Source organism: Rhinoraja longicauda, chromosome 13 (assembly GCF_053455715.1).
Source record: "Rhinoraja longicauda isolate Sanriku21f chromosome 13, sRhiLon1.1, whole genome shotgun sequence".
Lineage (NCBI taxonomy): Eukaryota > Metazoa > Chordata > Chondrichthyes > Rajiformes > Arhynchobatidae > Rhinoraja > Rhinoraja longicauda.
Genome location: NC_135965.1, coordinates 5,668,811 through 5,692,536, shown reverse-complemented (window position 1 = coordinate 5,692,536; position 23,726 = coordinate 5,668,811). Strand labels below are relative to the sequence as shown.

Sequence of the window (23,726 nt, the reverse complement as noted above, 5' to 3'; positions counted from 1 at the left end):
GTGACCAAAACTGAGCATGCTACTTCAAGTGCGGCCTACCACCGTCTTGTACAACTGTAGCATAACATCCCAACCTCTATATCATTATCCTGTCTGACGAGGTGCCAAGAGAGTACTTTACCACTATCCACCTGCAACACTACTTTCTGGGAACTATGTACTTGTCCTCCATGATGTACTGCAGGTGAGAATGAAACAACAAGGTTGCAAGTCTCCCCTCCCCAGCATACAGCTGGCTAATGTACAGGCTATTGAGAACAAACTGGATGAACTGAAAGCTAGACTTACCAACCTTACAGAACCGAGGAACTGCTGTGTTCCATTTTAAAAAGACATAGCTCACCTCTGCCTCACCTGACTGTGTCATTCAGCCCGTGGGATTCTCACGACAACGATGGAATGCAATGCATGGCGTCCTGGGGGAAGGTTAGGGGAGGAGAGGTCTGCTTTCTCATTAACTGCATGGTATTCAGACGTGGCAGTCCTGGCAAGCTCCTGTTTCCCACAACTGGAATATCTTATTGTGAAGCATCACCACCACTACTTGCTGCAGGAATTCACTTCAGACAATAAACAATATACAATAGGTGCAGGAGGAGGCCATTCGGCCCTTCGAGCCAGCACCGCCATTCAATGTGATCATGGATGATCATTCTCAATCAGTACCCCGTTCCTGCCTTCTCCCCATACCCCCTGACTCCGGTATCCTTAAGAGCTCTATCTAGCTCTCTCTTGAATGCATTCAGAGAATTGGCCTCCACATACCTTCAGCTATCCTGCCTGCGGTCCACAACCCACCCCATGCTGATGCTAAGCTTGCACTTGAGGAACTACACACTGTCATCAAAAGCCTGGAAACACAGTGCTCCAAAGCTTCCTTCATAATAGCCCAGTACTTCAATCAGACCAACCTCAAGAGCATGCTGCCAAAACACTCTAAGCAATGTCACCTGGCCAACCAGAGGCCCAAACATAATTGACCATTGCTACAACCATCAAAAACACTCATACTTATTCCCAGACTACAATTTTGTAAATTTGATCACATGGGTATGCTTTTAGTCCCTGCTTACAAGCAGAAACTGAAGCAGGAGGATCCAGTACAAAAGGTTGTACATTGCAGGTCTGAGGAAACAGAAGACACCCTTCTCCACTGCTTTGAGTCAGTGGAATGGTCCGTATTCAAGGAATCCGTGGCTAACCTAGATGAACATACCACTGCTGTCACAGACAAGTCTCCAGACCAAAAAACAGCCTTCAAACAACATGTTGACCTGAAACGTCACCCAGATGTCTGAAGGAAGCCGACCTGAAACATTGCCTATCCATTCCTTTACATCAACAGGACCAAGTGTAGCGGGGCAACCGTTTCGCCAAACACGTGCTGGGTCTGTCAAGGCCTGCAGAATCTCTCGATTGCCAACCATATTAACTCCCCTTCCCATATCAACCTTTCTGACCTGGGCCTCCGCCATTGCATGAGTGAGGTCATTCGCAAACAGCACTTCATATTCCGCTTGAGTAGATTTACAACCCAGCATTGAACTTGAAAGTTTTAGGTAACACCCCCTCTTTTCATGCCCTCCACCCATCCTCGTGCGCACCTCTTTCTCCCACTATCCCCCCCCCCATTCTCCGCACCCCTGCCCCCTTCATTCTGTATCCCCTTCTCTGAGCTCAAGATGCATCCAAAAACGATTCTGGCATTGAACACAAGCTAGTGGGAGGGATAAAACAGTTAAAGGTGAACAGAGAGAGTTTTAATTATTTTTCACTTGCCTGAAACGTTGAAAGTAGAATGACCTAAGAGAGTAGTATATGAGGCTGTATATCTGCGTTGACATCCTTCCGCAAAGGAGGTGCCCTTGATACCAGGCAGTGCAGTCAAACTTTGGCTTTTCACCATTGGTAAATAGGAATCAAACTTCCTTGCAAACTAAAAAATGTTAAAAAAACATTAGAAACATAATGCAACTTATGGCTCATCTTTATCTTTCCTTAATTGAAAAAAATCTAAACCAATGAGCTCAGTTTGTTTTACTTTGGACTTTACAGCGTGGAAACAGGCCCTTCAGCCCCAGCCTCCTACAACCCCGGCCAATGATCACCCCATACATTAGCACTAGCCTACACACGAGGGACAATTCACAATTTACAGAAGCCAATTAACCTACAAACCTGCATGTCTTTGGAGGAAGCCGGAGCACTCTGCGAAAACTCATGCAGTCACAGGGTGAACGTATAAAGAGCCGATGATGTCCAATTACTCCAGGAAAGTTACATACAAACAGTATTATTTTTGCAAAACTTTTTTCCAATAGTCTTGTTTTGCTTGATAATTTCTCCCCTCTAAAGGATGAAAACTGGCAGCCTGTGTCTCTTTAATGCTGGGCTAGCACCCAGTTGAAATTGCATTATGACTAATTTGACTCACAATTACAAGTAGTACTCTAATTCACTTTATATGCAATTTGTATTATGGAAACATGTATTATAGCAGAACTACCTGCATTTGTGAAAGGAAACTATTTTTTCCTCTGTCTACCAATGGCTTCCATTTTATTTTAACACTTTTTGTACCAATAAACCACCTAGTTTGTCTTTTCTAGCTTCTCTTAACAAAAAAATCTTCATTACTGGAAACTTCCACTTTCACCCATTCCAAGACATCTTTCCTGAAATGTGATGTGGCAAGTTCCGTAAAGGGCACCAGATAAGATACAGCCAAGGATTTTTCTGTTCATCTTAAGGAAATGAAGGTTTATATTTTTAAATGGTTAAATACTAGAGTAAGAAAAAATAAAAACTCTTGCAATAAAAAAAAACATTTTTTTCAATGAAGCATTTAAACTTGACCAACTACCAAGGTAGCCATCTGTAGTGTTGCATCTACATGAGCTGTTTTGGATATTTCTCCACTGCAGTGGAAATTTGTACAATTCATTTGTTTAACCACAAACAAGAATTTGGGCAGAACCAAGCCCTTATACTGTGTTGACTGCTACGTGATACCTTGATATCACAAAACTTATTTTAAAGCGTTTTCTTTTACAAATTTTGCTTTCAGAAGATGGAATTTCTTGGGTGCAGGCCAATATTCCACATTTGCCATTACTATCATCTATACACTAAAACTCTCGTTTGTTTGTTTGTTCCTGAACTACAGCCAAAACGGTACACGATAGCGTGACAAATTGAGGCCCACCTTACTCACCGTCGTCCCTTTGGTGCTAATGGAAGAGGTTTCATTGAAATCGGTGTTATATTTTAAAAGTTATTCACATTTTAAAGTTTAAATCTATCTCCTAGGGAGGGAGAGGGGAGGGAGGTAGGGAGAGGGTGGAGGGAGAGGAGGGAGGATAACAGGAGTTGAGGAGGATGGAGTGGGGGGGGGAGGGGAAGGGGGGAGCAGAAGGGGGAGGGAGGAAGGGGGGGGAGGAGGAAGGAGAGGGTGCTGCACCAATGCAGGAGAGTTTTGGGCCCAACGGGTCCACTTGGTCTAGTATGGTATAAAATGCTAAACAAATCCAAGTATCTCCACAAAGAAGTTAGGATAATCTTGCGGAAAGCACAATCATCTGGCTTTTAAATCATCACCAGTGTTTTGGCAAGCACATTTAGGAAGAAAGCCAAGATGGCCAGGCACAGGGAGTTACCATTAGGTGCTGCAAAACTGCCACTTAGTTTTTGTCTTTTGTTTTGCACAAATCCTTGTCGTTGCAGCACTGTCGATAAGCATCCTGGAATTAAATCTGCTGAATCAAACTTTGTTGCATTCACCTTGGTTAGCAATGTGCAACACTAACTTGCTGTGTGAACTTGCCGAATCTGTGCAGCGGCTTATTGCTTTGCTGAGCAGCATACTGTAAATAAGCCATGCTACTCAGGGAGGCAAAAAGTAAAGCTCAAACACTTATCCACTTATGGGTAACATTAGAGAACCAGTTCTCTCCAAACATTCCTAAACTACTCAAAAAAGGGTAGGATTAGGCAAGTCGAAATTCTAATGTCCAACAAAGAATAAAGCACGAAAATAATTAAACAAAAACAATCCTATCTTTAGCTATACACATCCTACTTGACATCCTTGCAATGTTTACATCTGAAGTCCCTCTCAGGTCCTAGCTCCGTATCTCTGAATCTACCAACCTGAAAAGTTACAGCAGCCTCATATTCAAAACTTGCCAGTGAAACCTCGTGCCCACAAAATATAACAGCTCTGTTATTTTCTCTCAGAAGTATCTAATTATACACTTTGGAAAGCTCTACAACATAGCCATAGTCATTAATTGTTTTTTTTATAGGCTTCACTTACCACAGACGTGTCAATCTGAGCTAATAGTTTAGGATTATTCTGTTCCACAGCCTCCAGACACTGGAACATTGCAGTCACATGGGGATCGCTCAGCAAAAAGGCAGTGTCTGCAAGACACAAACAGCCAACAATGATGACTTACATATTTAGAAAGTCATTACATCAACTAACAGAATATTCTGTACAGAAAAATGCATTCCATTACCACAGATCCTTCTGCTGTAGCACTTAATTTTAAATATGATTAACCCTTTAAAATTAGTGTTAATATTCATGTGATTTTTCAATTCTTTAATTTTCCGCGTTTCATTAAAACCCAGGCCAATTCTTGCACTTCATGAATTATATGGTTGCTAATAGCTCAATTTCAAATCCAAGTTCATTGTTGAAATTACAATCCACTGTGGAGATTTAATTTTATTAAGTTATCTTTGCAAAGATTTTATATTATCTTAATGTCAATTCCCTGGTTCTCTAAGTAGATCCTGATCTGTCATTTTGTGGTTGCCGCAATTCTTTGGAGCAGCCAACTGCAAAAGATTTTCCTGGTCCTTGGTACACAAGAAAACAAGAAAGTAAGAGCAGGGGTAGGTCACTTAGCCCCTCAAGCTTGCTTCACAATTGAGTATGATCTCTGCAGGCCTCAACTCCTCTTCTGTGCCAGTTCCCCATAGCCCTCAATTCCAAATCTTTCAAATATTTATCTGTACCTCAAATGCAGCTAATAATCTGGCTTCCCCTGTCCATGGGCAATATCAAAGATCCACTGCCTCGGAGAAGACATTTCTACATGCTTCCATTTTAAATTACAAGCCCTCTATTTTGTAGTTATGTCCACTTGTTTGTGACTCTCCCCCCACTGAGCATTAATGGCTATTTCTTAATTGTAATCTGCACTTAGTGAATAATGGGTCAGTAAAGAAAAATTCTAAACCTTTAGAATAAAAACTCTCAATGTTCAACTGTACATGCTCAGCATTTTATTCATAATTGAGGCAACCAATTAAGTTCCATCTCACACAACGTGGCTTTGAGTACATTCATTCTTGTTGTACCTTTGTAGAACTTCCTCGAATACTTGTAGTTGCTGAGCAAAGGTCTTAGTTGTGATGACAGACAATGGAACTGAAGGCTGTGGTGGAGCCAGTATTGTGCTTTCTGAAGATTACTCTTCGAGACACACTGGTCAGTATCCATCAACTAAAGGGAGTTAAAAAAAAGACAAATTATAAATTAACTTGCATATCGTGCATCTTTAAATTGAAGATCTTTATGCTGGGTTGGAAAATAAATGAAAAGTCTGTATTTAAATCTCCAATTGCTTCATCTTCCTTTCTCTTTTAATTAAGGAATTCATAAACCAAATTTCTTCAATTAAATAACAAATCAAGATCTGCAATGACTCATTTAGTATTTTCTATGTTCAGAACACTTATTTTAAAAGATGTTTCTTTTTTTTCTTCCCACACAATAGGAGAAGAAACGTCACCACTGCAGATATTAATAATTTTTCATACCGGTGCAAACGGAAGAAGTGCAGTTGCAAATAGAATACCCTTCATAAAAGGGGCAAGGCCAGTATGCAAACTTGCCCAAGCCAACTCTAGTTCCTGTGAGACTTTGAGAAAAACTATGATCAAGGTCATGACATATAACCCATAGAGAGAGGAAATGGAACAAAATTATTGGTAGAGGAGGACAAGTACACGACATCAAATTTTGTTATCATGGAAATCAGAGGCATGGAACCAGGAAGATTAGTATTGGTTTATTATTGTCAAGTGTACAAGTACAATCAAGCTATTCATGCAAGTAAGCTTGCAAAAAAAACCCTACAAGTTCACGGTTCAAGGTCAGTTTATTGTCACATGTACCAATTAGAATTCCCCTTGATTTCCAAGACTGCAAATTGCTTTATTTAATTTGGTTTAAAAGGAAATGATCAATAGCACTGGAGAGAAATCAGTCCATGCTTTTCCAATACTTCAGAAAACATCCATTATTGTCCCACTATGTTGGTGAAGCAGGACACGAGTGTCAAGCAAAGCAAATGAAGCAGGACACGTGTCAAGCAACGTTTTCTTTATTCCTCAAGCACCATACAGCTTCCCAAACCCCCAACCAGTTCAACTCCACTACCAACTGCCACTCCTCCCCATTCCTAGTTCCGTCACCCCACCCCCCGAGCCGAGGGTTCGCACCACACGTGGCTCACCACCAGGGACCGCCACATTGGCATCGATTCCTTTGTCAAATGCAAATCTCATACTCATTTTAACTTTAAAGGGGTTAATGTTGCATCAGAGTGTGCTCCATACTTCCATGAGTTAAGTTCAATCCATTGTATCAATGCAAACTCTGAACACAACGTCAACGTCCCACTAATTTTCCTTGTAACCCATCCACACGCATCCTCATCATCTGCCCCAGATGCCATCACCCACAGGCAATTTACAGTTGCCAATAAACCTACCAACAACACACCCTTGCAATGTGGGAGGAAAGTGGAGCAAACCAAAGGAAAAACACACTGTCGCAAGAACACTGGCGGCACGGTAGCGCAGCGGTAGAGTTGCTGCTTTACAGCGAATGCAGCGCCGGAGACTCAGGTTCGATCCTGACTACGGGTGCTGCACTGTAAGGAGTTTGTACGTTCTCCCCGTGACCTGCGTGGGTTTTCTCCAAGATCTTCGGTTTCCTCCCACACTCCAAAGACGTACAGGTATGTATGTTAATTGGCTGGGTAAAGGTAAAAATTGTCCCTAGTGGGTGTAGGATAGTGTTAATGTGCGGGGATCGCTGGGCGGCACGGACTTGGTGGGCCGAAAAGGCCTGTTTCCGGCTGTATATATATGATATGATATGATAACATGCAAATTCTGTATAAATAGCACCAGATATTTGAATTGAATCAGGTCACCGACAGTGGCTCAACTTGTTGCACCAGTGTGCCTGTTAATCAGTATTTTTAAATATCACATCTAAATTAAACCCTTAATACTTTCACTTCCCAAATAAATTACAAGATTAAGACAATGCAGTAAAACTTTAGATTTTATTTCAGGTTTCAATTCCTACTTGGTTTTGGTCACAAAAATCTTAACAACTTTTCTTTAAAAGTTCCTTAAATATTGAAAAAATGACGTAACATTTTGTAGATCAGAATAGATTTCCTCTCACTGATTATATTTATCCTAATTATCAGCAACAACAAAAAGACATGTTACATTGTCATCTTCCACATTAGGGTTCCAAAGCAGATAGGAATATTTTCTGCACTCTGGCTCCTCAATTTAAGTTGCAATTGAGAATGAATTTCCATTATAAATATGAAGGGTCTGGCATTCGCAACAAACATTCAAAAATTCACGTCATCATTGACTAACTAGTCAAAATTTATCACAGGTACCAGCTATCATGAGAGTTAAAATTACACTGCTTGCAAACCACTGTAAAAAGCAACTTTATATATGAAAGAAAGAAGTAACCTAGAACATAATATACTCATTATAGAGACAAAATGCTGGAGTAGCTCAGCAGGACAGGCAGCATCTCTGGAGAGAAGGAATGGATGACATTTCAGGTCGAGACTCGTCTGAAGAAGGGTCTTGACCCGAAACTACACCCATTCCTTTTCTCCGGAGATGCTGCCTGTCCCACTGAGTGACTCCAGTATTTATAGTCTATCTTCGGTTTAAACCAGCATCAGCAGTTCCTTCCTACACATATCATCCTACACGTACCACTGCAAAACCTGCAAAGTCTGTCTACTTTGAAGAAATTTGCCTCCTCTCTCCGACAAGAGTTCTACAACATCCTCTCTCGCTGCTCCCCCTCTGTGATTCCTCCGGCCCTCCAGCTCCACAACAACGTTTGAACCCAGACTCCCTACCACAACTGCGTGTTTTCTCTGAGAGTTGGAATCACAGCCCGTGCCTCCATCTTCTACCTCGGGAATTCCAACTCCGGTTCTAGACCTCCCAGTTCGGACTAGTCTGAAGAAGGATCTCGACCTGAAACGTCACCCATTCCTTCTCTCCAGAGATGTTGCCTGAGTTACTCCAGCATTTTGTCTATCTTAGGTTTAACCCAGCACCTGCAGTTCCTTCCTACACATTCTCACTCACAGATGGTGTTCTGCCAAAAGTACTTTTAAATAAAAAAACAGAAAGTCGAGGAAATTCTAAACATTTCAGACAGCATATATGGAATGTGCAGAAGAATTTATGTTGCGTGTTGAAAAACGTGTCATGACATAGTTGGAAGCCCATCTCAAACAGCATATCTTATGTTGTACACACAAGGTACGTGCTTCAAAACCAGCGTGTAAATCAAACATATGCCAGGCACCTCATGCAACTACACTGCCATATGTTGCCAGATATAAATTTGAGCGTTTTATTCCAAAAATAGAAGCAGGTAAATTAAACTTCAGTATGAATTAGGCAGCGTGTTATTCTAAAAACATTTAAGTCAATCAATCTAAAAAGGAAGTCTATGTACTGCAAATCCTCGATTTAATGGACCAAAAGGGGGCAATGGTGTTCATTATTGCCGATTGTCCACTATAACCAATTAAGATACTATCATTGCATGTCGTTGAAACAAGGAACTGCAGGTGATGGTAAATACACAAAAGGAAATAAAGTGCTGGAGTAACTCAGTAGATCTGGTCGATACATGCCAGCAAGCCCTTTCTTCAGCCTGATTCAGTCAGCTAATTTATTCTAGCATTTTGTTTCACCTTAAAATTGTACACCAATGCCACTGGTCTGCACCAGCGAGCCCTTCTTCATCAAATGACATGGCGGTCGTTACGGCTCAAGTTATAGCCCCTGACAGAGTGGCAGTGGCAACAGCAGAGGGAGGAGGCCGTGTGGGCAAAGCGACGGCAAACAGGAGGAAACGGCAGCTGGTAAGAGAGGAGGGAGCCCACGGTGACTGAGAGCATTCTATCAGTGGCAGCAACCCAAAGAAAGCACTGTCGCCAGGGGCTACAACGTGAGCCACAACAGCCGCATCAATGTGACCGTGCGGTGGGTGAAGTAGGGCTTGCTGGTGCACCTTCCGAGCTGGGTTGGCGGCAACAGGTCTGTCTGCTACAACCAAAATCCATTATTTAGGGGTCCTTTAGAACAAAGTTTTTTCTGCATTTGAGAATAATTAGAAGGGTCAAGAGGATTACGAATGATCAAAAAGAAAAGAAACAGGGAATGAAGATGGATAACAAATACATAAAGCAAATAATGTGGACAGTTTTAGACAAAAAACGGAAATGTTGGGAGATTAGTCAGCATCAAGAGGATAGCGAGATCGACGCAGGCTATACTAATATACCGCTTTAGTTCAAGCCAGTCTCACCTTATTTTATTTTGCATAGAATGGTAGGTGCCTGGAACAAGCTGGGGAAGCCAGTGAAAGCAGGTATAATGTTTAAAAGGCTTTTAGATAGGCACATGAATATGAAGGAAATGGAGGATGGTTAATCGTGTGCAAGCAGAGGAAATTAGTTTAACTTGGCATTATGTCCGGCACAAATATTATGGGCAAAGGGTCTGTTCCTGTGGTGTACTGTTGTATGTTACATGTTCTTCATGGGGGTAGGAACACACTTTAGTTCAATGATTCTTCATAACAAATGGAAATGTGAGAACCCATGGGTATTTTTTTGTGGATAGGAAGAAAAGGAAGAGAGATGAAGAGAAGTGGGAACACCTGCGATAGAGCAGCCCCAACATATCAATGTAACCATTACTTTATATTCCCGAAGATAGACACAAAAAGCTGGAGTAACTCAGCATCACTGGAGAAAAGGAATGGGAGACGTTTCGGGTCAAGACCCTTCATCGACCCGAGATGCTGCCTGTCCTGCTGAATTACTGCGGCATTTTGAGTCTATCGTCGGTGTAAACCAGCATCTGCAGTTCCTTCATACATTTATTTTGTAATTACTTTTCCAGTTCTGACCCAAGGTTACTGAGCAAAAATGTTTCTTCTGTTTCTCTCTCTGGTTGCTTGTCCAACCAGCAGCTTTTGCTTCCAGTTTGGATATTATTTTCTGCTCCCTGTCTACCTCACCTCTTATCAAGATCATTATTTTACAGGTAACCTATAGCGTTTCCTTCAATCACTGATGCCTGGATATTTTATAGATTTATTTATTTTAATCACTCAATGAACATGCAGTGCTAGAGAACTCACGCATCTCATCTCATCACATTTAACAGAAGCAGAGTAAATGTCTTTAATTTTGCAGGACATTACACTTCTATTAGCTCAGAGAGTTCAATAATGGAAACTAGGAGAAAAATCAGAATGCAAACTTTCCAAAAACAAATTAGTTAATGCACCCAAACATGAATATTAATCATATTTCATATACTATTGGATTTGAAAAATTAAATTGGTAAGCAAGGATACTTTAGAAAACTGTCTGTGTGTGCAAAAGATTACAATTTTCTCTAACATATTAAGAGTATGATACAAAATACCAACAGTAATAGGTTGCAGGCTTTTCTTTCAAGACACAAAAGAAATTAAGCACCAAAAGAGTAAATAACAATATCATTAGTTTCTCTGGTTTACCTGTTCAATATGGTGAGCAAGGTGAGGACTGACCCAGCAGACATCTTTCACAAATGGCCAGTAATCTTTATGCTGTATATATATCTGTAATTTAAAATAACCAATAATAGAATAATTATTACTCAGTTTTCTGACATTGACAAGTTGCTCTTCACAGATTTTTTCTATGTCCAAAGTCTAATCAGTAGAACCAAGCAGCATACATGCAGTCCACAGCTTCTTATCTCGCTGAACAGTTCAATACTTAGAACCTAATGGGCCATTCTTCGTCACGTGTGTGGCCAAAAATGTGAAAAGTTGTGGAATACATCTCTTCTAATTCTGAAAGCATTACAGGTATATTGTTTTGTGCTGTATATATGACTTATACATGTCGAAGTTTATCAAGTGAAATTTTTATATGTTGCGCTGACAATGTCTGTTTAGAGTCAGAGGTCAAATATGACTGGTCACGAGGTCACACACATGACTAGTCATATTTGACCTCTGACCATAAACAAACATTGTCAGCAGAACATATAAAGATTTCACATGATAAACTTCGACATACAAGTCATAGAAACAGCACAAAACAATATACCTGTAATGCTTTCAGAATTAGAAGAGATGTATTTCACAATTTTTCACATTGTTGGTCACACACCTGACGAAGAATGGCCCTAATAAAGTACAGCACGTCTCTTCAAGTGGTGTATTGAAAACTGCCATGCACTTTCAAAAAGTAAAAAAGAGACCCAGAATCAAATCCATTCTTCCTTACGCATCTATGTCACTATGTTATTGTTTCATGAACGCACGGTCAAATTTAAAACAATGAATATTCTGCTAAAATTACATTTTCAAAAATGTTAACAACTGCAGTGACTCCAGATCACAGCAAAGTAACAGGACTTCAAAATTAAAAAGATCTATACCTTTTCAAAAAACAACCATTTTTATGCATTATTTTATAATAAAGGATTTATAGCAGTCATTTTCAGATTTCAAACTTACTGTAAAACAGCAAAAAACTTCCCATGAGGAAGGAAAAGAGTCCTTAAATTGCAGCCTGGGGATAGTTGACACATTCTTTTAGCAGTTTACGGAAACTCAGATCTGCATCATGAGTCACATAGTACAAAACTGCTGCAGTGCTAATCACATGACATAACCAAGGAAGTATAACCAAATTGTTTACTATATATCGTGTTGTTACTTGCGAGCAAAGCACCAAGGAAAATTCCTTCTATGTATACATACTTGGCTAATAAAATTTATTCAATTCAATTCAAGTAAATTATTTGAATATAAAATATAATGGCAAAAAAATCTGGTGGGTCAGGATTTTATCCAAGTCCTTTTAATTCATTACTAAAACTAAAAATAGAAAGCCAAACCTCAAAAAAATGAAACATTTCTAATAATTTAATCAGGTATCACAAAATGCTGGAGTAACTCAGCAGGTCAGGCAGAATCTAGGAGAGAAGGAATGGTGACGTTTCGGATCGAGACCCCAAGAAGGGTCGCGACCCGAAGCGTCACCCATTCCTTCTCTCCTAGATGCTGCCTGGCCTGCTGAGTTACTCCAGCATTTTGTGATACCTTCGATTTGTACCAGCATCTGCAGTTATTTTCTTACTAATAATTTAATTAGCTACATTTCATTTGGATTGTCAAGACAGATTTACGGAAGAGAAAAAACAGGATAGGTCAAAACAAAGTTCATTGCTGAACTACAGAACAAAAGATTTTAAATAGTGGTATGTAAATACCTCTTTTTTCCTTGACATAACAGTTTAAAACTTGTTACTAAAAATGCAGGGAATCAAATTAAAATCTATCCCAACTAATGCCAAGTTTTTTTTAAATGAACAGATAAAACAAGTTCAAACCAATCTGTTATCAACACGATTACTGCAAGAATATTCAAAGTGTAGGTATCTACACTTATACAGATAATATTTATACAGCATCTTGTATAAATCAAACAACTTCAGTAAAATTATTTGACAAAGGATCTTTGACTTGAAATTTTAACTCCAACATTTTCTGATTTTATTTCAGATTTCAAACATCGATACTTAAAATTTAGTAAAATCACGACTACTTGTGACTGCACTCCTCTCAGTACTCATTTCATTAGGTTGTGAAATTTTTGTGAAAGAACAAAAGCAAATAAAAACATTTGCTACTAGGAAATAACAGCTCAACAACTTTGAAGGACGAGTAAGAGTCAATCGAACAACAATCACGGTTACTCTTTTAAGTCTTTGCTGCTTATCATTTTGTAACACAATCATGTTTTCAATTTGGGTGGAGAAACGGGGAGGATGGGCAACAAAGAATGAAATAAAACTTTAGTTTAATATGGGTGCTGTCAAAAGTAATTCCAACTTTTCAAAAGTTATTTCAAAAGTGTGTGGCACGATGGTAGAGTTGCTGCCTTACAGCGCTAGAGACCCACGTTCCATCCCGACTATAAGTGCTGTCTGTACGGAGTTTGTGTGCTCTCCCTGTGACCTGCGTGAGTTTTCTCCAAGATCTTCAGTTTCCTCCAACATTCCAAAGACGTACAGGTTTGTAGGTTAATTGGCTTGGTATAAGTGTAAATTGTCCGTAGTGTGTGTTAATGTGCGGTGATCGCTGGTCGATGGGCCGAAGGGCCTGTTTACGTGCTGTATCTCTAAACTAAACTAAAAGCTGTTGGATTCACAGTACTCAATTGAGCCATGAAAGTGCAGCAGTCTACATTATTTATGCAAATCGTTTCAATGATGGTTAAGCATGGCAAAAAAGTCTCCCGGCAAGCCCCACCATATCCCAACAGCAGGCCTGGCTTGCCGGCCAGGAACCGAGAACCCATCCGGAGAGGGAAACGGCAGAGCCCAGCCCCTAACAATAGGGAATCAGAAAGGAAGATGGAGGGAGACGGCAGCAGACACTGGACAAAAGGCCCAGTAAGAAGAACTAGGGGGCCTTACTTTCCACATCCCCAAAGAAGGCTGCAGGAAACACCCCGAGAAACAAAGGCTGAAAAAGGCCATGCAAGGACAGGGTCGATGGTTCCCGGGACGACCGGAATGGAGGCGCCGGCTGCAACCGGCCTATGTGGCCAGCTGCAGCTACGAATAAAAAAGGTGCCAAAATGCCAACTCATGCATATAGACTCAGGGGGTTGTTGCGTACTTATTGGGGGAATTGTCCTTATGTATGGCGGTAGTCTTGCTGATCTGTATGGAAAAAGGAACTGCAGATGCTGGTTTACATAAAAAGACAAAATACTGGAGTAACTCAGCCGGTCAGGCAGCATCTCTGAAGTGCATGGATAGGTAATGTTTCGGGACGGGTTCTTCTGTCAGGCATGCAAGTGAGGTAAAAAAAAGAAGAGGAAAGGAGCCGAGCGCTTGCGCGAGGCATACAGTGGGGTCATCTGTCACCGAGTCTAGAGCAAATGCACGCTCACCGAGTCAAGAGCAAATGTACGATTAGACTCGTTTACCAGCAGTTTTACACGTGCTTTGTCTACTGCATATGACAGGTTATTCATTGCAAGAGAGTCATAAGAAAACGGTCATTACAAGTCTACATACATCATTTATTTTCTTTTTTTCGATCCAATTCCTCCGTTGGTAAACACGATTTTGGCAAAGTGAAAAACATGGAAATCGTGCAAAAAGCGCGGAAAATGGATTTAAAAAACGCGGAAAAGCAGAAAATTCACAAGCCTGTGAGGTGGAGCATGCAGTAAAGTGGGACACGAAAAAGCCTAACAAGTAATAAGCGGATACAGGTAAGAGTGGTTTTGATAGGCAGAAGGTATGAGACAAAAAGATTGAAGACAGGTTTTTCAAAAAGATTGAAGACAGATTGAAGATTGGTTTTGAAGACAGAAGGTTTGAGACAAAAAGATTGAAAAGTTGCAAATTGTGAAGCCCGAGGAAGGAATGTAGGTGGAAGAAGAGGGAGGGGGAGAGGAGAAATAGGTGAGAGTCCAGGTGGAGCACAGAGGGGGCAAAAGAAAGAGGGGATGGAAGAAGGGATGCAAGTAGTTACCTAAAATTAGACAATTCAACGTTCATGTCGTTGGGTCGTAAGCTACCCATGCGGAATACAAGGTGCTGTTTCTCCAGTTTGTGTTTGGCTTCACGCTGGAGGTGACGCATATATCGGAGAACGATGTGAGGGATACAGAGGCTAGTGGGGCAAAATGTGACGACCAGGCAAAGTCTATCCTTGTTTCATCTGAGGCAAGGAGAAGCAAGAGCAGAACTAGTGGCGTTGCAGGTGAAGGGTCCATCTAAATGGGATTAACACAGAGCCTCCCCAGGTCACAACAGGGTTCCATGGCAGAGAACCATTCGTAACCCAAACAGCATGCAAGTCAAAAATGTCAACGCCCGACAATATATTGAGACATAATTCGGGTAAACCTCCTCGGTACCCTTTCCAAAGCCTTCACATATAGTTCTGATCGCCCCTGTAATAGGGTAACCAGGACTGCACGCAATACTCCTTATTCGGCCTAATCAAAGACCGATAGAGCTGCATCAAAACTTCCTGACGCTTACACTCAATGCGCCGACCTGTTAACTCAAGCATTCCATCAGCCTTCTTTACCACTCTATCTCCTTGTATTGCCACTTTCAAGGTGTCTTGGACCTGAAACCCAAGATCCCTCTGTGCATCAATATTGTTAGGATCATGCTATTCAGATTGATTAGTAGGACTGGATGTTACAATCCCCAAGGTTTTGCACTACAATTGACTGGTGTTGTTCTTGAGGATGTTGCTACCATTCAGACACATCTTCAGTTGTGTACCTCAACGTCACTGGGTGTTTCGGCCTTTTATCACAAGACACCCTCAGTCGAGGCAGGTCTCAGTCAAGGTGTGTCTTACGGTTAGCCCCAATTGTAGTTTGTACCCTCATGTTCAACCTCTCAAGGTGCACCACCTTACACTTGTTCAGATTAAACACCATCTGTCCCTTCTCTGCCAATTTCTGCAGCTAATCTGTATCCCGCTGTATACTTTGACAACCTTCACCACTGTCCAATTTTGGTGCCATCTGTACCTTGCTAACCAACCTGCACATCACCAAATCCACAATTTAACAACAGTATAGCAGCAATTTAGCAGCAGTATAATGCTACTATCAATTTAAATTTAGATTACACAAGAGCTCAGAAAACAGTAATTATTATAATGACAAGCAAATTTGAACATTTTCTTGTCGTCCTCCTCAATTACACAAAATAAAAAGGGTATTTTTCTGTCCTCTCTCCACACACAATGGTTCTAAATTTTTTATTTTTTATTATTATTTCTGCATCACTGGTAGTGTCAGTATTTATTGCCCATCCTATCTATCCTTGTGAAGGTGGCATTTCAGTCATTTCTTCAAATTGTTACAATTCTTTGGGTGACGTTATTCCAAATTAGGTTGCACTTTGTGGTGAAGAAGCATGTTTCCATGATTTGTAATCATTTTTAAAACTTCTGCACCATTCAGTAATTTAATGTGTCTGCTTATACGCCTACTTTATAATGACAAGTTAACTTCCCTATGGAAACAAATTTCAAATCCTCAAAACAATTTACTGAAAATCCTACTGGGCTATACATCAATTGTAACAGAAATATCACATCACCTAGAGTCTAGTGCTTAATTGTCATATTTACCAGCAACAGAACAATGACATTCTTACTTGCTGAAGCTTAACAAGCCAATTGATGGAATAACATGCAAATATAAGAATTAATAACAGTAATACGAGGTAACCAAAATAATGCAAAACCTAAGTCCATAGGGCAACCAAAAACACAGCTACATTAAATGTGATTCAGAGGAGTGGGCTTTTGTATCATTCTTTTTCAGCAGCTTAGTAGTTTTATTAACTTACTAATATAGATAATTTTAAACTGCAAATTGCAATTTCTAAATTATTCACAGCCTGAATTAAGAAAAGAGAATTAACGTTTTAAATGATAACATATTGTTCATCCCACTGCAAGAAAAAAAAATCAAGACCTTGTCTTCCAGAAGTCCATGGCACATGATGTTATTCATTTCCTTACAGAGTCGCTCCAATCCTCCATATTTGGACCAAACATTGGGATTGTTGGTTGATAGCAGCCCCTCCACAGTAGTCTTCAAGGCACCCAAAAGCTTCCAATGTTCTTGCCTAAGACAGGTTTAAACAGGTCATAACTTAGCTGTCCTTTTAACATGTCATAACAATTCAGATAATTTAATGCATCAGAAAAGAAACACAAAATAAAACTAATGTCAATAAACATGCTTTGGCATTTATGTCCTTTACAGATTTATGTCCTTTATGTCCTTTATGACATTTACAGATTAACTCATTGTAAATTAAATATTGCATTAAACCAAGAGATGTTGGACCAGATGGAGGAGGATCCATTTTCAAGTGGTGGGGAGGAGGTCCAAGGATGATTCAATTGGAGGCTGCAATAAAAATAAAGGTAATAACATTGCAGAATTACATAATCAGACCCTGCAGTTTGCATATAGGGCCAATAGATCGGTGGACGACGCAGTCAATCTAGGCCTGCACTTCATCCTCCAGCACCTAGACCGCAAGGGGACCTATGCCAGGATTCTGTTTGTGGACTTCAGCTCTGCTTTTTAACACCATTGTGCCAGAGCTACTACACTACAAACTCTCCCAGCTGACTGTGCCTGAACCCCTCTGTCAGTGGATCATCAACTTTATGACGGACAGGAAGCAGCATGTGAGGCTGGGAAAGCACATCTCGGACCCACGGACCCTCAGCATAGGAGCACCGCAAGGCTGCGTACTCTCCCCTCTCCTTTACTCTCTGTACACCAACGACTGCACCTCCACAGACTCCTCTGTCAAGTGCCTCAAGTTTGCGGATGACACTACTCTGATTGGACTGATCCAGGATGGGGAGGAATCTGCCAACAGATGGGAAGTGTCACAGCTGGCGTCCTGGTGCCATCGCAACAACCTGGAGCTCAATACTCTCAAGACAGTGGAACTAATTGTAGACTTTCGAAGAGATCCCCCTCCCCTCACTCACCATCAATAACACCATAGTCACATCTGTGGAGTCATTTAAGTTCCTTGGAACCATCATCTCCAGGGACCTTAAATGGGGGGGCCCACAATCGACTCCACAGTCAAAAAGGCCCAACAGAGGATGTACTTCCTGCGGCAACTGAAGAAACACAATCTGCCACAGGCAATGATGGTCCAATTCTATACTGCTATCATTGAGTCCGTCCACACCTTCTCCATCATGGTCTGGTTTGGCTCAGCCACCAAGCACGAGGCTGCTACGGATTGTTCGCACAGCTGAGAAGGTTGTTGGCTGCAGCCTTCCCCCCATTGACGAACTGTACACTGCAAGGGCCAGGAAGCGAGCGGACAAGATCATCTCCGACCCCTCTCACCCTGGCCACAAACTCTTCGAAGCACTTCCCTCTGGAATACGACTCCGGACTGTCAAAGCAGCCACAACCAGACATAAAAACACAGCTTTTTTTCCCACGAGTGATAGTTCTACTCAATATCCAAAGCCTGTTTTTTTTCTCTGGTTTATTTTCACCCACATGTTTAGACCGCAATGTTGTATCCTTATTGTTTTGATGTGGTTATGCTTTATTCTTAATTGTTAACTGTATGTTTGTGTCGTCATTTGTGAGCGGAGCACCAAGGCACATTCCTTGTATATGCACATACTTGGCCAATAAACGTATTCATTCATTCATTCATTTTTGCTGGACCAGCCCAAGTCAACATTCCTCTTTCATTCATGCGCCTTCTTTGCTCCAAGGATTAACAGAGCACTAACTCATTCATTCTGACACACAGGGCTGCCGACAACTGCATCCGTACCACTTGCCACAATTGCTTCCACGAGTATTTCACATTCCCTTCATGCTAGATAAATTTCTCCTAAATTATTATGGCTTTTCATTACAATCTCATGGGAAAGATATTCTGTGAATGTTCTTTTTTAGAACCTGATTGATCTTGAAGATTGCTACCATAGCAACTTCACTTTTCTTGAAGGGTTCAAGGGTTATGGACGCACAGTGGTTTTATGGAGTCGAACGTTCTGAACCAGAATTTGCTACTGCATTGGTTCTTCTTAATTCAAAATATGCTCAACTCTTAGTTTAATCGATGCAGAAAACCAAATTTTAATGTATTGTTTTATTTTACTACAGTTCCATTTTTTCTCAGAAAGTCAACAAGAGTACATCACAGATAGACACAAAAAGCTCGAGTAACTCAGTGGGACAGGCAACATTTCTGGAGAGAAGGAATGGTGGCATTTCGGGTCGATCGAGTCTGAAGAAGGATCTCGACCCGAAATGTCACCCATTCCTTCTATCCAGAGATGCTGCCTGTCCCCCCGCTGAGTTATTCCAACATTTTGTGTCAACCAACAAACCTGTACATCTTTGGAATGTGGAAACCGAAGCGCCAGAGGAAACCCACTCAGTCATGGGCAGAACGTACAAACTCCATAGAGACAAGCACCCGTAGTCAGGATCAAACTCGGGACTCTGGCGCTGTAAGGCACCAACTCTCAACATGCTGCCCCCATGGTGTGGTAGCAATAGAGAAAGTACAGAAGAGATTCACCGGGATATTGCCTGGATTGGATAGCTGTATTGATAAGGAGAAATGGATACAGTGGATTTATTCTCACTGTGATGTAGGAGGCTGAGGCGTGACATTATGGGGGTTTGTAAAATTATGAGAAGCATGGGCAGGAGAGATAGTCAGAATCTTTTTTTGCAGGGCAGCAGAGTCCAGAACTGGAGTTCAAGGGTTCAAGGCTACACAGGGGAAGTTTCAAGGAGAAGTGATATGTCCATTTTACCATGCAGAGGGTGCATTATCTGGAACAAGCTGTCAGAGGAAGTGGTAGAGACAGGGACAATTACAGCATGTAAAAGCTGTTTGGACACATACTTGGATAGGAAGGGGTTAGAGGGATGTGGGCCTACAGTGGGAAGATGGGATTAGGCTAAATGAGCAGTGCGGTCAGATGGATGAAGTTATCCAAAGGAGCCTGTTCCTGTGCTGAAGATAGTCACAAAAAGCTGGAGTAACTCAGCAGGCAGGCAGCATCTCTGGAGAGAAAGTGATGTTTCGGGTCAAGACCCTTCTTCAAACCCAAAACGTCACCTATTCCTTCTCTCCAGACATGCTGCCTGTCCCGTTGAGTTACTACAGTTTTTTGCTTCAATCTTCAGTTTACACCAGCATCTGCAGTTCCTTCCCACACAAGAGTATATCGCATATGGCTAGCTCATTTATAAGAATGCCCGATTTATGATGTGCAAAAAATTAGCATAGGTTGTGCAAAAGGATGCAGAGGTTGTCAATGAAGCACAAGAAGCAGCACTGAAACAAGACAAAAAATCCATTCTCCAGCATCATAACATTCCTCAAAGGTTCCTTTGGTCACCATTCAAAATACATAGAGGAATAGTTCCAAGAAAGATGACCAGTGACATCATAAATGTCAGTAACTTGTGGAGCTTCCCAGTTTACTTGTGACATCAGCAAATATTTAATAGTCAGAGAATATCACTTACAAGAATTTAAACCAGTGGAACCTGATTACAACATGATACCCTAATATATAAGTAGGCTGCAATTTCTGCCTTTAGACGTTAGCGGATATTCGGCAATCAAAACTGCAGAAATGCCAAGTGTAAACACATGGCTGAACACAAGGTTGTGCCTTCCAGCCGAGGTTCTTTATTAACCGATAGAAATCCATGAATTGCCCGATCAGTTCAATTGGACCAAACGTTTCTGCGGCCCTCGAGGAAGATTATATTTGTTTCTGAACCAATTGTCATTGAAAGTGCCTCCTCCCATGTTCCCATCCCCCGGAATAAGTCATCATCGTCTGGAAACAGTAAGTCTGCTGCTGGTCGCCTAAAATAAGACAACCTGACAAGCGAATCATTCTCTCCAGAGATGCTGCCTGACCGGCCGAGTCACTCCAGCATTTTGTGTCTAAGCGAATAAGGTAAACGGACAGTTTGGGACATTATCTGTGGGGGCACACAAGCCCACAACTGTCTCAGGCAATGGCAATACAACAGAAGCTGGGCGTTGAGCAGCCGGCAGATCACACACTCGGCCCGGCCCGGCCGGCCGCTGCACTATGGTCTGGGCCAGTCAGTACCTGCACTCCGCCTCCTCCGCGCTCTCCATGTCGTGGAACCAACTGTTCTCCCGCCACGGCGACAACATGTCCGCGCAAGGCAAGGGGCAGATGCTTCTTGCCGGCTTCGCAGGGGTTGACGCCGGTGGTCGCCGCCTCCCTATCGAGAGCCCTCGCACACTTGCCCTCAACAACCGACAGCCGGGCGGCCACAGCCCACTTCCCAGCCTCCCTCGCGGTCCCGCCCCCCCACCATCACGTGATGCCGAGCCCTTGCTCCGCCCCATCACGTGATGGCGTGAAGCCTGGCCCTGCTCCGCCCCGTCACGTGATGTCTGGCCCTTGCTCCGCCCGTCACGTGATACTTGTCTCTGCTCCTCCCCATCACGTGATGTCGAGTCCTTGCTCCGCCCGATCACGTGATCCCAGGCTCCGTCCCGCCCAGATGTGCAGGAAACAAATGCAGATGCTGGTTGACACTGAAGATAGACACCAAATGCTGGAGTAACTCAGCGGGACAGGCAGCATCTCTGGAGAGAGGAAGTGGATGGCGTTTTGGGTCGAGACCCTTCAGACAGAGTCAGGGGAGAGGGAGTCTCGGGATATGGAAGAACAAGGTGTGAAAACGACAGATCAAAGGGTGCGCTGTTCAAGGAGATGAAGTATGGCTCATTGTTGGCTGAGGGGAAGGTGACAAGGAGGCATACAATCAGCAAAATTAATCAGAAGGATGTGAAACTAGTCGGGGAACCAGGTTGTGGGAGGGATGGGGATGGAGGGAAAGCAAGGGTGAGTTGAAGTTTGAAAAGTCAATGTTCATACCACTGGGATATAAGCTGCCCAAGCAAAATATGAGGTGGTGGTCCTCCAATTTGCGCTGGGCTTCACTGTGGGTCAATGTGGGAATGGGAGGTGGAGTTAAAATTTTAGCAACCGGGAGATCACAGAGGCCTAGCTTTTCTGTCCGCTGTTCCAGGTGTGGACTCCTGTATATCAGCGAGACCAAGCATAGGCTCGGCAATCGTTTCGCTGAACACCTCCGCACAGTCCACCTAGGCCTACGTGATATCCTGGTATCTAAATACTTTATTGTCATATGGCCCAGATAGAACAATGAAATTCTTGCTTCCAGCAACACAACATAATATGTAAACATAGTACACTGTAAAAGATATAATAAACAAGAAAAAAAAAGTTCAGTGTGTACATATACATATAGACACACATATATATATATATATATATATATATATACACACACACACACACACACACATATATGTAAACATAAAAAACAAACAAACAATAATAGTGCAAAAAAAACAATACCAATGTCCCCAAGTCTATGTGGTTCAGAGCTTATTTGGCTGTTATTGCACGAAAAGTTGAGTGCAAGGGGAGATTTTGCCTGACAAATCTGCTGGAATTCTTTGAAGTAAATAGCAGGACAGACAAAGGAGAGTCGGTGGGTGTTGTTCACCTGGATTTGCAGAAAGCCTTTGATAAGGTGCCACATGTGAGGCTGCTAAGGAAAATGGGAGCCCATGATATAAAAGGCAGATACTAGCATGGATCACAGGTTGGCTGGATGGCAGAAGGCAGAGTGGCAATAAAGAGGGCTTTTTTTCTGGTTGTCTGCCAGTGATTAGCAGAGGTGCATAGGGACTTGGGAGTGTTGGTGCAGGATTCCCAAAAAGTTAACTTGCAAGTTGAATCGGTAGTAAGGAAGGCAAACGCAATGCGAGCATTTATTTTAAGAGGGCTAGAATGCAAAACAGAGATGTAATGCCGAGGCTCTATAAGGCGCTGGTCAGGCCGCATTTGGAATATTGTGAGTGGTGGCTGTTGATGTTAACTTTTTAAGTTGCTGTGTCTTGTTGCTTTTTTTAGTATGACTGCATGGTAATTCGAGTTTCACTGTACCTTAATGGGTACACGTGACAATAAACTGACCTTTGAATTTGGGCACCATATCTGAGGAAAGATGTGCTGGCTCTGGAGAGGATCCAGAGGAGATTTAGAAGAATGATCCCAAGAATGAGTGGGTTAACATATGATGAGTGTTTTGACAGCACTGGGCTTGTACTCGCTGGAGTTTAGAAGGATGAGGGGGGACCTCATTGGAACTTACCGAATAGTGAAAAGCTTGGACAGAGTGGATATGGAGTAGATGTTTCCACCAGTGGGAGAGTCTAGGACCAGAGGTCATAGCCTCAGAATTAAAGGATGTTCCTTTAGGAAGATGAGGAGGAATTTCTCTCGTCAGATGGTGGTGAATCTGTGGAATTCATTGCCACAGAAGGCTGTGGAGGTCATCAATACGGGTTTCAAGGGTTATGGGGAGAAGGCAAGAGAATGGGGTTAGGAGGGTGAGATAGATCTGACATGATTGAATGACGGAGTAGACTTGATGGGCCGAATGGCCTAATTCTGCTCCTATCACTTATGATCTTATGATGGGAAAGTTATTGGAAGGGAAGGGTCTGAGAGACAGGATTTATTTGCATTTAGATTTATTTTAATTTGGACAGGCAAGTACTGATTTAGACTGCCTTTCTGAGTGCTCAGTTTAGTTTACTTTATTGTCACATGTACCGAGGTACCGTGAAAAGCTTTTGTTAGTGTACAAACCAGTCAGCAGAAAGAGAAAGCATGATTA

At 42.0% G+C, this 23,726-nt stretch overlaps 1 protein-coding gene across 3 annotated transcripts in view; it reads right to left on the bottom strand.

Annotated features, from left to right (window-relative positions):
• The window catches only part of rubcn (rubicon autophagy regulator), a 66,766-nt gene extending 45,457 nt beyond the window's left edge, over positions 1–21,309 (bottom strand). For all 3 annotated transcript variants that reach the window (XM_078410258.1, XM_078410260.1, XM_078410259.1), the window contains exons 1-6: positions 21,089–21,309; positions 16,911–17,064; positions 10,901–10,984; positions 5,371–5,515; positions 4,316–4,422; positions 1,780–1,936 (exon numbers count right to left, since the gene is read on the bottom strand). In XM_078410258.1, the coding sequence (XP_078266384.1) occupies positions 1,780–1,936; positions 4,316–4,422; positions 5,371–5,515; positions 10,901–10,984; positions 16,911–17,064; positions 21,089–21,156 (715 nt within the window). In that variant the 5' untranslated portion in view covers positions 21,157–21,309. The remainder of the gene's footprint in view (positions 1–1,779; positions 1,937–4,315; positions 4,423–5,370; positions 5,516–10,900; positions 10,985–16,910; positions 17,065–21,088) is intronic.
• Positions 21,310–23,726: the final 2,417 nt, after the last annotated feature.